We start from the raw sequence: 15,449 nt of genomic DNA, 5'->3' as shown, positions 1-15,449 counted from the left end.
GAAGTACGTCACCGACCGGAAGTGGGCCGAGGGCCGACGCAGCGTCCTGGGTGACGGGTAGCATGATGGGAATCGTAGTAGGTGAGAGTCGTGGCGCCAATCGAAGAGCCTCTAAGGAAAGCGGGAGGAGGACGAGGTTCTGCAGGAGGGAGGTCCAGAGCAGTCTGGGAAGTGTAGTCCAGTGATATTAGCAGGAGACTCGCGGTGGGCGCCGGGGTTCCGGGAAGAGGCTGAGCTGGGTTGAAAAGAGGTAGGTGCGTCGAGTCGCGCGGCCCTGGGCTGAACTCCGGTAGCAAATGGAGGGCTTCCGAGGCCGGTTGTCGCTCTTGGCCCTAATAAGAGGGGCTTCACGCCTCCTGAGCGGAGGGCCATGTTGCCATGGACACCCTCTCCCTGGACTCGTGAGTGCCGCTCTGGAGCTGCGGAGGGAGTGCTGTTCTCCGCTGTGGGGACGTTGTCCCAGGGCCTTCCTCTGAGTTGGGTGAATTTTTGGTGTATTTGAGCAGTGGCGACAGATTAGGCTCAAAGAGCCCTCTAGCGCCAAAGTAAAAATAAAGACCCGGAGGAGGAGGTACGGCCTGCTTTTGTTGAAGTTTGTATTCAGCCCGGTCTTTGTGTCTGACTCCGAGTGAGATGATGCCCACGAAAGCGTCAGGTAAACTGAGCCCGGGCAACTCTGCGTGGCCCTGGGTTCCGCTGGGTGCTGGGACATCGGAGATAACAAGGCAAAGGTTTTGCCCCCGTGTTGGGGGTGGAGATGCTTAAACTATTGGTGTTTCTTGAGCTGGACAGCCCGCCCTCCCCTTCCCCAAGGGCAATTACAATAATAATAGCTATTGTTTATTGAGTGTTTACTAAATGCCAAGTCACGTTCTAGGAACTTGCTGTGCATTACGTCGTTCAATCTATGCAACAACAGAGTACAGAAACCTGAGGAAACTAAGGGCCAGTGAAAGATGAAACTAATTGTCCAAGATCAGTGGCGGGTGGCATTAGAATCTCGCCCCCTGCCCTTTGGCCTCCCGAGGGAGCGCTTTTGCCCGTTACTCTGTACTGCCTCCTAGTGGCGAGCTTTTCACAGTTTGCAGAAAAGTGAAGAAAACCTGCAGCAGGGTTTTTCTTCCTTTTAAATATTCTTTCCTCCCTTATTCCCCCCTTGGAACTTTGGCTTCCTCTACCATTTGTTTACATTGAAATCAAGATAGTATTTGATTTCATACAAAGCAATTTTGAAATGTAATGTGCCAGCCGGTTCTGTTCCAAGCTTCCAGGGAGGATACATTTCTTCCTTCGTATACTTCAGAGTCTCTAGCTACTTCCTAGATAGATGTGATAATAATTTATATCTGTACATACTCTTTGAAAGTAAGCTCCACACCCAACATGGGGTTTGAACTCATGACCCTGAGATTAAGACTATGTATGCGCTACCTACCGACTGAGCCAGACCGACGCCCCTGTAATTGTACATACTCTAAAGGAGCTTTCACTGACATCATTCTCATTTAATTTTCACCATGTAGTTTTTATAGGAGGCTGACATTTATTAACCAAACTGAACAGCCTCGACTTCATTTTTAATATAGAGCTAATTTTGTCAGCTTCAGAGGGTTTCTGTGTTAAAATAAAAGTCCAAAGAAGGGGAGTGGAAAAGCGTAGCACAGCGTTGAAGAAAAGTTCGTTTCGTCTAATTGGGGTGTCTTAGTTTATTCAACAACACATTTACTGACTGGTTATTATAGATTCACACTACTTGGGGCAATGGAGACTATAAAGATGTTGCCCTCAACAGGTTGTGAACTCAGTTGGGGAGTTTCACTGTCTTTAAGGAAATTGTTTTTTGTTAGCATAAGCATCACCTTGGGTTTTCAGAGTGTTCTTTTGAGCCTCTTGGCGTACTTGTTCTCTCTGCCTGGAATGCCCTTCCTTACCCTCCTTTCTCTGGCTGCCCTTCACAAGTCAGCTTAGAGATCTCCTCCAGGAAGTGTTCCACATCCCTGTCTACCCCACACTCTGCCCAGACTGGATTGGGTGCCTGTGTGGTGCCATCGTGTTATCCTCATCATCTTATTAGAGTATGTTGCAATTTTCTGTTTACGTGTTTGTTTTCCCCACAGACTGCGACTATGCCTTTCAACTCTGTAGCCGGAGCACAAGAAGTGTTTGTTTAATGAATGACCTGTCCATTTAGGACCTATTTAGACCCTGAGGATAACCCCGTGAATTGTGAGTTATATGGAGTTTGCCTAAAATTTAGTAAACTGATTTCAGTATTCAGGAAATCTCTTACAGATTCACAGATCTCTTACAGTTCTCGCACAGAGCTGAACAACTTTAACGGCCGTGTACTCTCCCACTAACTATACCGAATTAAGATGTGATCATTTATTTATTTAATTTATTTTTAAGATGTGATATTTTAACGTTATTCTCTAAGGTGGAATGTTTTTTTAAATGTGACTGGAGCATAAGATTAAGGCGATTATTACCTAGAATTCTCTTTTATAGGCAGCTTGCTCTTTTTTTTTTCCTTGAAAACTGTTTTTTTTGGAATTGCGGAGTTACAGATCTCCATCATGTAATAATCATGACATCAAAGTGTCTGTGTGAACCCAAATGAGTCTTTTGTATCACTGTTCATTTAGCATGCATGCTGACAAATTGATCTTGTATTTGTAGCTGAGGTTTTTCCCCTCCAGTTTTTCCTCCTCTGCTATTTCTAATAGCTGACGGTTCACTGGGTCTGGCCCTTGGGGTTGATCTCATTATGCTGCGGCGAAAACCAACCCGCCTGGAGCTGAAGCTTGATGACATCGAGGAGTTTGAGAGCATTCGAAAGGACCTGGAGGTAAGAATACAACTTTTGAACCCTTAGGGATATTTAAAACAATAGCTCTTAACTTTTGAACTCCAGACGCTTAGACCAATAGCTTATTTGAAACCTCTATTTGGATGCTTTACAGGCATCTCAGACTTAATGTGTTAGTTTCCTGTGGCTTGCTATAACAAATTACCACAAAATTGGTGGTTTAAAACAACAGAAATCTATTTTTTTACCATTCTGTAGGCCAGAAATCTGAAATCAGTGTGAGTGGTCCCAAATCAAGGTGTCAGCAGGACCCATGCTCCCTCCAGAGGCTCTGGAGGAGAATCCGTTCCTTGACTCTCAGCTTCTGGTAGCCACTGGTATTCCTTGACTTGTGGCTACATCACTTCAATCTCTGTGTCCACGATCACATTGTTTTCTCTTGTTCTGTCTGTGAAATCTCCCTTGGCCCTCTCTTACAAGGATACATGTGATGGCGTTTAGGGCCCACCCAGATAATTCAGGATAATGTCTCCATTTCAAGATCCTTATCACATCTGCAAAGACCCTTTTCCCATGTAAGGCAACATTTAGAGGTTCAAGGATTAGGACCTAAGAGCTTTGGAGGTCACCGTTCAGCCTACTGAACTGAACACGTTAGAACAAAAAACCTCTTGATTTTTTTCCTCAAGGCGGTTCCACCTCAGTGTTCCCTTGTGGGTATCTATATAGATGCTCGAGCCAGAAATCTAGGAGTCACTCCTGAGTTCTAGCTTTTCCTTACCCTTTATTTTTTCCCTGTGCGTCTCCACGGTTACAACCCCAGTCCAAGTAACCATCATCTTTCTCTGTACAATCTCAGTTGCGTCTTAAATGGTCTTCCTACTTGCATTTTAGTTTCGTTAATCCATTCTCCATCAGGTTTCTAGAATGATCTTTAAAAATTTTCAGATCATGTCATTCCCCTGCTTAAAACTACTCATGGTTTCCTGCACATAGAATAAAATCTCAGTTCCTTACCATGGCCTACAAGATTTGGTATGTTCTGGCCCCTCGGGTTTTACCTCCTGCCATTCTTTGCTTTAGTCTCTGTACCCCAGGCACACTGGCTTTCTTCCATTTCCTTGAATATGCCAAGCTATTTTATCACTCGTGGCCTTTGCCCATGTTATTTTCCTCTCCCCCTTTCTTCATGTCTGTTTAAATGTCACTTTCTCAGTCTGAGATGCTGCTTCTGACCTATCCCAAGTTAAGGGTGTCATTCCCATCATGCTGTCACCATCTCACTAGGGTCTCTCAAAGCACTCTATTCTTTTACTTTACAGCATTTGTTATAATTTACAGTGATTTGCTTATTGTAAAAGCATTTATATTAGGAGCCTTGATTGTAGAAATCATGTCTGTCTGCTTCACTGTTGAGTTCCCAGCATCTGGTATGATGGTAGGAACTCCATATGTTTTGTTTTGTTTTGTTTTGTTTTGTTTTGTTTTTAAGTAGGCTCCACGTGGGGCTTAAACTCATGCCCCTGAGAATCAAGACCTAAGTTGAGATCAAGAGTCAGACACTTAACCGACTGAGCCACTCAGGTGCCCCTCAGTATGTATTTTTAAGTGTAGCTTATCCCCCAGTATTAGATGTCCATTGATAAGACTTAAATTCTTTAGTAACCCTCAGAATAACTCCTTGACTCCTTAGGATGGTGTACAAGGCCCTTTGTGGCGTAGTCCTTGCTCATCTCTCCACTTTATCTTCCACTGACAAGTTATCTTTAATCTCAGTGCCTCTGCACACTCAGTTCTCTTTCCCTGAAATGCCCTTTCAGTATGGTTTAAACTTCAGCTGGAATGAGTCTTATAAAGTGTTGGCATACTGAACTTTGACTCTGCAGAATCAGCTCACTATTGAGTCAGTCTTTCTACTAAAGGCAATTATCCAGTGAGTTTGACCTGTTTTAGAGCAACTTAGGAATAGTTTTGCCTTAAACTAAACTTAAATGAAACCTATAGAAACTGGTATTTCATTTGTTACTGAAATTAGTTTAATTACATTTTGATGACTCTGGATTCTGAAACAGTCAGCAGTTATTCATGGTGGGAAGCCTTTTAAATGATTTCATTCCATTTGGACATTCTCAGTTTCTCATGGCTTATAAAATGATAGTATCCTTTGCCTTTTAACCTGTTTTCACTAAGGTATTTGGGGTGAACTTTGTAATGTTACTTATTGGTAATGTAGACTAACTAGAGAGTAACTCGGAAAGGTCATTTTATATACACACATACATATATATGTATAAAGTAACATCTTATTCAGTGTACTTCTATGATCTTGGCACTTACATGCGGAGTTCATTAGTAAGTGGTGAATAATAGTGGGGATTCCAGTGGCTAGAGTAGTCACTCTCCTAATGCACACTGGATAAAACGTTTGTTCATGCTCTCAGGGGATGTTATTATCTAATACCATCTTTATAGTTAGGTAGTAGTAGTTATGGGATCAGGGTTAGTCTGTCTTTGAAAATGATCAAACTGAGGGGCACCTGGCTGGCTTAGTCGGTGGAGCATGCAACTTTTGATCTCGAGGTTGTGAGTTCAAGCCCCACGTTGGGTGTAGGGATTACTTAAAAAATAAAAAAAAAAAGTGACCAAACCAAGACATGGACTTGAATTCTGCAGTCACTTGTGATGTAAGAGCCAACCCTTTTACCTGAAAACGAAATGAAACCTTGAAACACAGGCCTTTTGATAAGATAGCACAAAACCTTGTATTCCTGTGTTACATTTAATCTCATGGTGTTAGGGAAACTGTTAATTTCTGGTGGTTATTGCTTTACCACTTAATTTTTCCATCTGTTCTCTTGAATAATACATTTACTGAAACACCCTTCTCTCCCTCTTGTCTACCAACTCTTTTTTTTTTTTTTTCTTGTTTTATTGAGGAGTAACATATATCACTGTGTAAGTTTAAGACGTAGAGGATGATGGTGTGATTGACAGATATTGTGAAATGATGACCACAGTACGTTCAGCTAACATCCATCTTCTCATTATTATTTATCTTTCTAATTGCAGCTTCCTGCTCTGAAGCTGTACCACTGCACACCCAATTCTTCCTTCTTTGTGTCTCTTTGGTAGCGTGGACTTTCCTCTGTCATAGCCATGATCACCCTGTGTTGTCACTGTCTGTTTACCTGTTTCCCAGTTAGACTGTAACATCCTGGAGGGTAGGGGTTATATCTTTTATCACTATATCCCTGTATCCCCCTTGTACCCTTATTATCCATTTAAACCTAGGATTTCAGCTTATTATTCCATAGACCTTAACCCTAGACTTTACCGTATGCCTAGTGCATGGTAGGTGCTAAATGTTTGGTAATGGAAAGAATGTTGCCTAAATCCTAAAACTTTTATACTTTCAGAACCGTAAGAAACAAAAGGAAGAAGTGGATGTCGTAGGAATCAGTGATGGAGAAGGTGCCATTGGGCTCAGCAGTGACCCCAAGAACCGGGAACAAATGATTAATGATCGAATTGGTTATAAACCCCAACCCAAGCCCAACAATCGTTCATCTCAATTTGGAAGTTTTGAATTTTAGAGGCAGATTATCTTGCATGCCAGAGCCCTGGAATGGAGTAAAATGATGGCAGAAGTACAAATAAGGTTTAGAGAATTGAGTGCTTGAAGTCAAGCAGAATGTTTTACTCCTGCAGAGAAATACTTCTGCATGAGATAACTAATGCTTACCTTTCACTCTAAGTGGAAATCCAAACTCTAGTTTATCTCTGGAAAATTTGACTCTATAAAACTTGTCTGACTTTTGTTTTTAAAAATAAATCTATTTTTGGAAAAGTGTGCAACACCCTTAATGAAGTATAAGAATAGTACTGTTAACCTCAAGACTTTGAAAGGTAATTGCTCCAAGAGGTGACATCATTCTTCCCACCTTTACTGAGTGTCTAAACACAGGACACTTGCAGTCACGGACTCATTCAACTTGTCTCTTCAGCAAGTATTTATTGAGTTTCTGTTATGTGCCAGGACCATTTTAGGCATTTAGTAACATCAGTGAACAAAATCCAAGATCTCTGCCCTTGTGGAGATTAGATTCTAGTGATTTTGTATAAATGTGATCAAGCTGTGGGTTTCCAGAATCTGTTTACAGAATGGCTTTGTAGCTAGTGTGGGCATAATTTGGAGGGGGACAGGCAGTGGAGGGAAATATGATAATAGGAATGCTAACAATATTCCCATCATTCCAATTTGCCATCCTTTTCCAACTTGCCTAAGAATTTTTGCCACCAGGAGCTAATCTGAGAGGGTAATTTAGAATCGGAGGGGAGGAGGGGTGCCTGGCTGGCTCAGGAGCATGTGACTCCATCTCGGGGTTGTGAGTTCAAGCCCCACATTGGGTGTAGAGATTACTAAAAAAAAAAAAAAAAAACCTTAAAAAAAAATCACGTCCTACTGTTTTCACTGTTTCATTCGACTACAGTGAATTGCCAACTGTGGTAGAAGGAGCCTCAAGAGTCATCAGTTTTTAATTTTATTTATTTATTTTGAGAGACTGTGCATGCATGCACACACTTGAGCAGGGGAGGGGCTGAGAGGGAGAGAGTCCCAAGCAGGCTCCTCATTGTCAGTGCAGAACCCAACGTGGGGCACAAACTCATGAGCTGTGAGATCATGATCTGAAATCAAGAGTCAGATGCTTAATTGAGCCATCCAGGCACCCCTGGAATCATCAGTTCTGAAGAGACCCTTTGGCAAGATTTTACCCAGTTCTAGGGGTAGTTGAAGGCTGGGTAAAAAGATTATGGGAGAGGCAGAGCACCTGGGTGGCTCAGTCGGTTGAGTGTCCAACTTTGGCTCAGGTCATGATTTCACAGTTCATTTCAAGCCCCACATTGAGCTCACTACTGTCAGCACAGAGCCCGCTTCAGATCCTCTGTCCCCCTCTCTCTGCCCCTCCCCCACTTGTGCATGCACCCTCTCTCTCAAAAATAAACATTAAAAAAATACACATGGGAGAGGCAGTGATAGAAAAGGATATATAGTTCTCTTTCTCCAACTGTTCTTTCAAAACCTTTATACTTCCAGTTTGATAAAAGACCTTCAATTCTGTTATGGTCTTAAAGACAGAGCAAGAGTCAGGCTCCAGATAGGGAAATTGAGTACATTACCTCCAAGCCTGCAAAGGCCAGGATAGAAGAGAAAAAAAAAGGCGGGGTGGGGGAGGGGAGAGAAACTAGCTTCTGTCTTAAGCTGTCACTTCCCAGCATGAATAGGCACAGAAGCATGAAAACATTGAGCCTCCTTAATTTCATCTTCCCTCCTAATCAGCCAATACTCCGAGGGCTGTATATGTAAAGACACTGTATGGAGTGCGTTATACAGATTATCTCATTTAATCTTTAACTCCTGTGAGAGTACTAGATCCTCATTTTACAAAAGGGGAAACTAATGCTCAGCTATTAAGGGGTAGAGCTGAGATTTGAACCCAAGCATATTGATTTCTGAACCCATGTCAAAACTTTATGGCTACACTGCTCTCCTAGTCTCCCCCTGCTGGGTCTAGAATGTGAGGCTATCAGGGGCAGAGAGGATGCCATTCCAGTTCGCAGGAAATTTCCATGCCATTTTTTGTATACAGGAGACATTTACCAGATGTGTACGTAAGGGCTTATTGCAGCATAAATCCTTTTAGACACAACTAAAACCCCATACATAAATTGTTATTCCTTAGGTCCTAGTGTTCATTTCTAGAAAATGGTCAGGTGCTCGTGAAGAGATACTAACCTCATCCCGAAGAGCTTACCTTTCAGTTCCTGAAAGCTGGAGTAAAAATCATCAAAAATATACTTACTATCGTCCAGTTGCCTATTAAGTGCTAGGTGGCTTATACATATTGCTCCCAAGTTGAAAATGGTACCATTATTGCCTTTTTATAAATGAGAACACTAAGGTTTAGGGATTATCAAAATCACTTGCCTAAGGTCACACTTCTGTTTTTTTTTTAATTTTATTTTTGAGAGAGTATGAGCAGGGGAGGGGCAGAAAGAGGGAGACACAGAATCCGAGGCAGGCTCCAAGCTCTGAGCTGTCAGCACAGAGCCCAACACAGGGTTCGAACCCACGAACCGTGAGATCATGACCCAGGCCAAAGTTGGAGCTTAACCACCTGAGCCACCCATGTGCCCCAAGGTCACACTTCTGGTAAGTGGGGGAGTATGAGCAGGGGAGGGGCAGAAAGAGGGAGACACAGAATCCGAGGCAGGCTCCAAGCTCTGAGCTGTCAGCACAGAGCCCAACACAGGGTTCGAACCCACGAACCGTGAGATCATGACCCAGGCCAAAGTTGGAGCTTAACCACCTGAGCCACCCACGTGCCCCAAGGTCACACTTCTGGTAAGTGGGGGAGCCAAGATTCAAACCCAGGTATGCTGGACTCCAAAGTCCATGTTCCTCATACTACACTATGGAGGTGACTAGGGATGGTCCTGGATGGTAAGATGCTTTCTGGGGGCCAGTGAGTAGGAATGGCAGATAACAGCAGCGTTCTGGCATTTCTGAAGGGATAGGCAGGGCCAGTGCTCACTTCAAGCCTTGGTCGTGAAGATCCTAGAGGCCCAACTCAGGGCCTCTTGCCCAATAGCATAAACACCGAAGAAGAGATTAGGATATGGTGGGTTAGCTTTTAAATTCAGGAATCCGTGGTATGCTGAGTTATTTGCAGCTTCATGAAGACCCTGCCTCCTGTGAGAAATGTCATGTAGATCTTCTGGCATGTACTCGCTCGTCATTTTAAGGAGAGTAGGATGAAAATGGAAAGGGATCAAAACACTTAAAAGTCTGACATCTTAAAAATTGATGGTAATGGCCAACAAAAAGACCACTTACTCTACTGTCACTCTGGGCAGAAAGACATGCATAGAATCACAAAATCAAAATATTTATTTTGTTCTTTTACATATGACAGTGTTAAAACATTCCTACTACAGCAATACTACTCTCCAGGAGCTTACAATCTAAAACGGTCAACATTAATTGTAGACTCAGTGATTAAGGCATTATATCAAATGCAGACTTTGTATCTTTAGATGTATCTTCTGAAAGAAGCAGCTGGAGAGAGCAGGATCAAAATTAAAGGACATGAACATGTAACCCCTGCCCCCTCCCCTTCCAGCTCCTTGTAAGAAACTCTGTGGCTAGATCCCAAGCCCAGAGCCTCAGTCTGAAATAGAATTCCAGACAGTCCTACCATAGAAGTAGTGAAGAAACCTTAAATTTTTCATTTGCTGTTGGACACAGAGGATTCCCTGTTCGTGGACAACAAGGGGCTGAGTGTTCCTCCAACATAGACTGGAGACAGCACCTAAGATTCTGGGACTCTGCAGGTGGTACTAGTAGGCAGCCCTTTACTCAGCTTTTTATAGACATTCCGGCAGAACAACTTCTCCTCAACGCGTGCTTAAGGGGTTTTACAACTTCTGACAGGTAGCTAGATCCCCTGCACAGCTATGTCCACTGCATCAGGAGGGCTAAGGAGATTAATAAACCAGATACATGGGATTAAAGACTGAAAAGACAGAAAGGGAAAGAAAAGCCAAAGAAATGGTGATACAGGCTTCTAAGAGATGTTGAACAGGGAAGGAAGAAAAGAAATTTGGATCCAGAAGGAACAAAGAAGTCAGGCACTAAATTGATGAACAGAGATACACAAATCAAAGTCAATGAGATCATTAACACAATCCAAGAGCTCAAGAAAGATGGAATTTAAGGTTTCAATTGTTTCTCCTTCACTAGCTTCTTCCTTTGGCAACCTAATCTAAGAATTGCTGGAATTCAGGTTTTACATGACACTCGATCTTGAATACCTGAAGACCTATCCCCAACTGATGTTTCTCTGTTGAGTTTCAAACTCACAGCACTTTGTCTTAACTGGCCTCGATTTTTCTTACCTTACTGATAAAGTCCTGTTTCTGAAAAGGATATTTTATAGCAGCTCATGCCAAGATTTCCAGAGAGCACCAGGGTCACTATTAAACATTGAGTCTTATTTTCTCATGGTTTTATTATTCCTTGGCTTCTGAGATAATAACAGGCTATTTACACCTTCCTGTTGGACTCTGTCGCTACCTGTCATTCACTCCACTCTTGCTAAATATCAGCACAAGTGGTTGGAATGAGAGAAAAGCACAAAACTCTAAATCTTGGTTCTTAGATTTTACCCTCGATCCAGGAAGCTGATAACCCTCTCTTGATTTAAAGCCATGGAAGTACACATTCCTTGCCCTCCAATATTTAACTGGCACCCACAGAGAAAGTACAAACTTCAAAACCACAACAGAGACCAACAGAATAGTTGTGTTTTGTCTCCTCTGCCCTGAGGCACGATTGGAGTCTAGCACCAAGGAGGGCAGGATTTAGACTAGCACAGGAAGAGTCACTTCATGCAGGTAGTTTGGACTGGGAACGAGATTGCAGTGTAACCTAACAACTGAACAGAATAAAAACCCAGTGTGGTTCTTCATTGAGAAAAAGAGGTTTTGGTCACATGTGATCTAATGAAACCCCAGAGAGTAACGAAGATGGTCATGTAGAGAAGATGAGGACCTGCCTGGTGTGGACATGGATGCTGGGGGCTGAGGAAAATCTGATGATCAGCAGACCATACCCTAAACCTCTCCAAAGAGAGGGCTGGGCTTTTGCCCTTCTGACCCATGACTAGCTGATTTTATACTGCAGCTCAAAGGGTCTTCCTCAATCTTCAAGCTACTTCTAAGAAACCACAGACCTTTAAAAATAAAGACTAGTGATTTCATACATACTGATAAAAGTTACTTTGGCTATAGCCCTTGGGCACACATACACACAGCTGGAGCAGAATAGACGTTTCTGGAATGATTAAGTATTGACCAGCAGCATTCAGTACACGAGTTAAGCTTAGACATATCACCTACCACCAGCAATTCAAACTCCTGTGCCCAATACCAGGTAGCTCACCGCACCAGGTGACACTTCCTTAGTTTTAAAACAGAGATTTTCAAAGCGTGGTCCCCTGACCATCAGCAGAATCATCGCCTGGGAACTTGTTAGAAATGCCAATTTTGGGGCTCTGGGTTGAGGCCCAGAAGCTAGTGCTCTAACAAGCCCTTCGGGTGATTCTGATGCATGCTCAAGTTTGAAAACCACTGGTTTAGAGGCCAACATAAGAAAACAATAACGAAAGAAAATGATTCAAACTCTTGATTCATTCAGCTGTGACAATCCAAGGTACCAAGTCAAAGTATCAATGGTTTTATTTTAAAATATCTATTTCTATTTTCTCAAATTGATTGTCATCTTTTTTTTTTTGATTGACAAGTTCATTCTAATCAAAATGTCAAGTAGGAACACAAGTTCATGAGCCAGCCACCTAAGAATGCACACTTCTGCACACCCCAGCCCTGTGTTTCGTCTCAAACCACCCTTCTATACACTACAAAGATTCTGACGCAACACATCACAACTAGTGAAAGGCACAATGTATTTCACACTTATCGAATCCAAAGACTGGAACTCACTTTCAAGTGTTAAGTTTGGGTTCTGGGTTTAGTTGGGCCAGAATTTCCCTCAGCTTCCATCAATCCTAGCTGAATAGAATCTCCTTCCATCACCGACCCAGGAGAAACCCACCAAATTCACACACTGTCTGTTAACAAAATAAAAACAGAGGACTAAAAAAGGAAGCAGGTGATCAAGTCTTGAATAGAAAGCTACCTGGCTTGGACAAGAACATGTAACTTGGATCTAAGATGATGAGGGAGGAGAGATTCTGAGGGAATCTCAGATCATTAGAAAAAACCCAGGGAGGTTATCACCTTAGCTCAGAGACTAAAAGCTAAGCCTCTGTTGAGTAGGGGTGTGTGTGTGTGTGTGTGTGTGTGTGTGTGTGTGTGTGTGAGAGAGAGAGAGAGAGAGAGAGAAAGGAAATAAGGAGCAAGAAGGGAAGATTGGAGTAGGAATCATGTCTTTCAGTCTTGAACTGCTTCCCACTGCAATCGATAAGGCCGCACCATGGAGTTGAACGCTAATGGCAATGCTCTGTGATGTCCACCACCACTGCCTTCTTCCAGCTGAAGAGAAAGTATCCTGTGCCAGCCCCCGCTGCTACTGCAATGCAGAGGTACCCATTGTAGGTCATGAAGATGAGCATGAGGAAGTAGCTGATGACCACTTGGATGATATGCAGCACTGTCTGCAGGAGGTGGGGAAAGCTCAGCATCTGTTGCCTGGAGAACAAAGAGGAACATAGCAATCAGGGACCCTGAGCAGTGTCTGGGCAGCTCAAGAGAAAGGGGGACAGTTCTGGTCACGAGCTCAGCTTGAACTGGACTCCTCACAGCCATCCAGGCAACTCATGGCTTCTTTGTGTATGTATGTTGTATACGGTCCCTGGAGTGAAACACGATAGGGCTGCCGGGTTAATAAGGATCGGCCAGATATAGTTCTATGTCCGCAGGAGGAGGAGAGGAAGGAGGACTAATTCCCTAACTTACCTCTACCATGGATCCCAAAACAGAAGCCCTGAACCCTCCCATACTTATTTGAACATTTTCAGGCCTTCCACCTTTGCAAAGTTCACATTCTAAAAAAACAGAAATAGAATCAAGGGTTGGGTAGTATAGTACAAAGTATTTACAAGGGATCAGGAGGCGTGGCTATCCCCTCTGTCACTTACCAGCTCTGTCACCTTAGGTAAGTCACAACATGTTTGGGCCTCAATAATACTGCGCTTGCTTGAAAGCAGCATATTGGTCTATAAGAGTCTTCAAGGACTCCAATTTATTTCAGTTTTTTTTTTTTTTAACTTATTTTCAAAGATAGAGAGAGAGAGTGCGTGGGTGTGCATGAGTAGTGGAGAGGCATAGCCAGAGGGAGGGCCAGAATCTCAAGCAGGCTCCACACCATCAGCACAGAGTCCGATGCAGGGTTCGAACGCATGAACTGTGAGATCATGACCTGAGCTGAAATCAAGAGTCGGATGCTTAACCTATGGAATCACGCAGGCACCCCTCCGATTTAGTTTTTAAGACCTACATTTCTATTAAAACTCAAAAATCTCGAAAGGCATTTGCCAATCTGTGGGGAAAAACCAGCAGTAATCTAAATACTTTCTTTGACGGAATACAGGTTTTCTATATAGTCTTACACTGTAAACCAAATGAGACTAGAGCTGGGTAGATATAGAATCACCAGTAACTCAAGAAGAGGGCTATTGCTAATAAAAGAGCTGCTTTGCTGCTTAACTAATCCAGCTCTCCAGAAATTCCCTCTGGATCTGGTTCAGTCTTCTTACCCAACAGTTTTGTGTGTCTCCATAAGGATGGTTCCATTTGGTCCTGGGACAGGCATGGAATTGTAGCGGATGCTGACTTGTGACTTACGCAGTAGGCTCTCTCGGGCTATCTTGAGTCCTTCATAGAACATTGCTAGTAAAAACACTGCCACGAAAGCTCCCGCCATTTCTAAGTAGGGAAGGAAAAGATGGTGGTATGGTCAAACATGCAAAATCACTAGGTGGTGTGCTGTCCAAGCTAGAGAGACAACATAAAAAGGGCTCCTTTCAGTGTCTGAACACATTACATTGTTACCTCTCTACTGCTCAGATAGAAGAGAATAGCAAAGACGGTGGGTGTGACGGTGTTAGTGAAAACCATTGCCTCCACTGAGGAACCTACTCATTTTCTGATTATGATACAAAAAAATCATCTGAACAACAATAACCTTTAGGTCTGGCTGCTTGATGTCATAAATTTGCTGAACCACACAACATAGAGTACGCAAAAGGGGAATAAGACAACATTGTAAAGTGCTATTTCCTTGAGCAAAGAGAAAAAAAGAGACCTAAATCAAGAAACAGACTCTTCAGGTGGCTGGGTGGCTTAGTAAGTTAAGTGTCTAACTCTTGCTTTTGACTCAGGTCATGATATCGTAGTTCATGAGTTCAAGCCCCGTGTTGGTTGGACTCTGCACCGAGTGGAGCCTGCTTGGGATTCTCTCTCTCTCTCTCTCTCTCTCTCTCTCTCTCTGTCTTTGTCTGCCCCTCCTCCACTTGCATGTGCTCTCTCTCTCTCCCCTGGCTCTCAAAATAAATCAAGTAACTTAAAAAAAAAAAAAAACACATTGTAAAACAAATATTTTTAACGTTTATTTATTTTTGAGATGGGGGAGCGGGGAGGGGACGTGGGGGAGGGCAGCGAGAAGAGGACAGGGGATCTGAAGTGGGCTCAGCTCTGTGCTAACAACAGAGAGGCTGATGTGGGGCTGAGCCGAAGTCAGATACTTAACTAACTGAGCCACCCAGGCACCCGAAAACAGACTCAGCTATAGAGAACAAGCTGATGGTTACTAGAGGGGAGGGGGTTGAGGGGGGGATGGGTGAAAAAGGTGATGGGGATTATGGAATACACTTGTGACGAGCACAGGGTGTTGTATGGAACTGCCGAATCGTTGTATCGTACACCTGAAACTAATATAAGACTGTACGTTAAGTAACTAGAATTTTAAGAACTTAAAAACAAAGTGCTATTTCTTTCTTCTAAAGTTTATTTATTTTGAGAGAGAGAGAGAGAGAGAGAGAGAGAGACAGAGAGAGAGAGA

General features: G+C 43.1%; 2 protein-coding genes across 3 annotated transcripts in view; one reads left to right on the top strand and one right to left on the bottom strand.

Annotated features, from left to right (window-relative positions):
* The first annotated feature begins 102 nt into the window (after positions 1–102).
* Positions 103–6,691, top strand: CDC26 (cell division cycle 26). 2 transcript variants are annotated; one of them, XM_042913140.1, is made up of 4 exons: positions 103–250; positions 2,118–2,226; positions 2,727–2,848; positions 6,226–6,691. In XM_042913140.1, exons 2-4 carry the CDS (start codon positions 2,175–2,177, stop codon positions 6,400–6,402), a joined length of 351 nt encoding a protein of 116 aa, XP_042769074.1. In that variant the 5' UTR covers positions 103–250; positions 2,118–2,174; the 3' UTR covers positions 6,403–6,691. The 2 variants fall into 2 exon arrangements, with proteins under 2 accessions (XP_042769074.1, XP_042769075.1); XM_042913141.1 differs by lacking the exon at positions 103–250 and adding an exon at positions 290–655.
* Positions 6,692–9,735: 3,044 nt separating this feature from the next.
* SLC31A1 (solute carrier family 31 member 1) overlaps positions 9,736–15,449 on the bottom strand; it is a gene marked incomplete at its 5' end in the record, with an annotated part of 41,000 nt that continues 35,286 nt past the window's right edge. The window contains 2 exons of the mRNA XM_042912105.1: positions 9,736–13,078; positions 14,146–14,314. Coding sequence (XP_042768039.1) covers positions 12,877–13,078; positions 14,146–14,314 — 371 coding nt within the window. The remainder of the gene's footprint in view (positions 13,079–14,145; positions 14,315–15,449) is intronic.

This window comes from Panthera leo, chromosome D4, assembly GCF_018350215.1.
Source record: "Panthera leo isolate Ple1 chromosome D4, P.leo_Ple1_pat1.1, whole genome shotgun sequence".
Taxonomy (NCBI): Eukaryota; Metazoa; Chordata; class Mammalia; order Carnivora; family Felidae; genus Panthera; species Panthera leo.
The sequence above is the reverse complement of the archived record's forward strand: the minus strand, read 5'-3'. Positions and strand labels throughout refer to the sequence as shown.

Bases quoted from the DNA above. Each gene is read 5' to 3' on its own strand.
- CDC26 (XM_042913140.1), top strand. From the start codon at position 2,175: ATGACCTGTCCATTTAGGACCTATTTAGACCCTGAGGATAACCCCGTG. The intron at 2,227-2,726 runs GTGAGTTATATG...TATTTCTAATAG, and splicing joins TGAGGATAACCCCGTGAATT to CTGACGGTTCACTGGGTCTG. The intron at 2,849-6,225 runs GTAAGAATACAA...TTATACTTTCAG, and splicing joins GCATTCGAAAGGACCTGGAG to AACCGTAAGAAACAAAAGGA.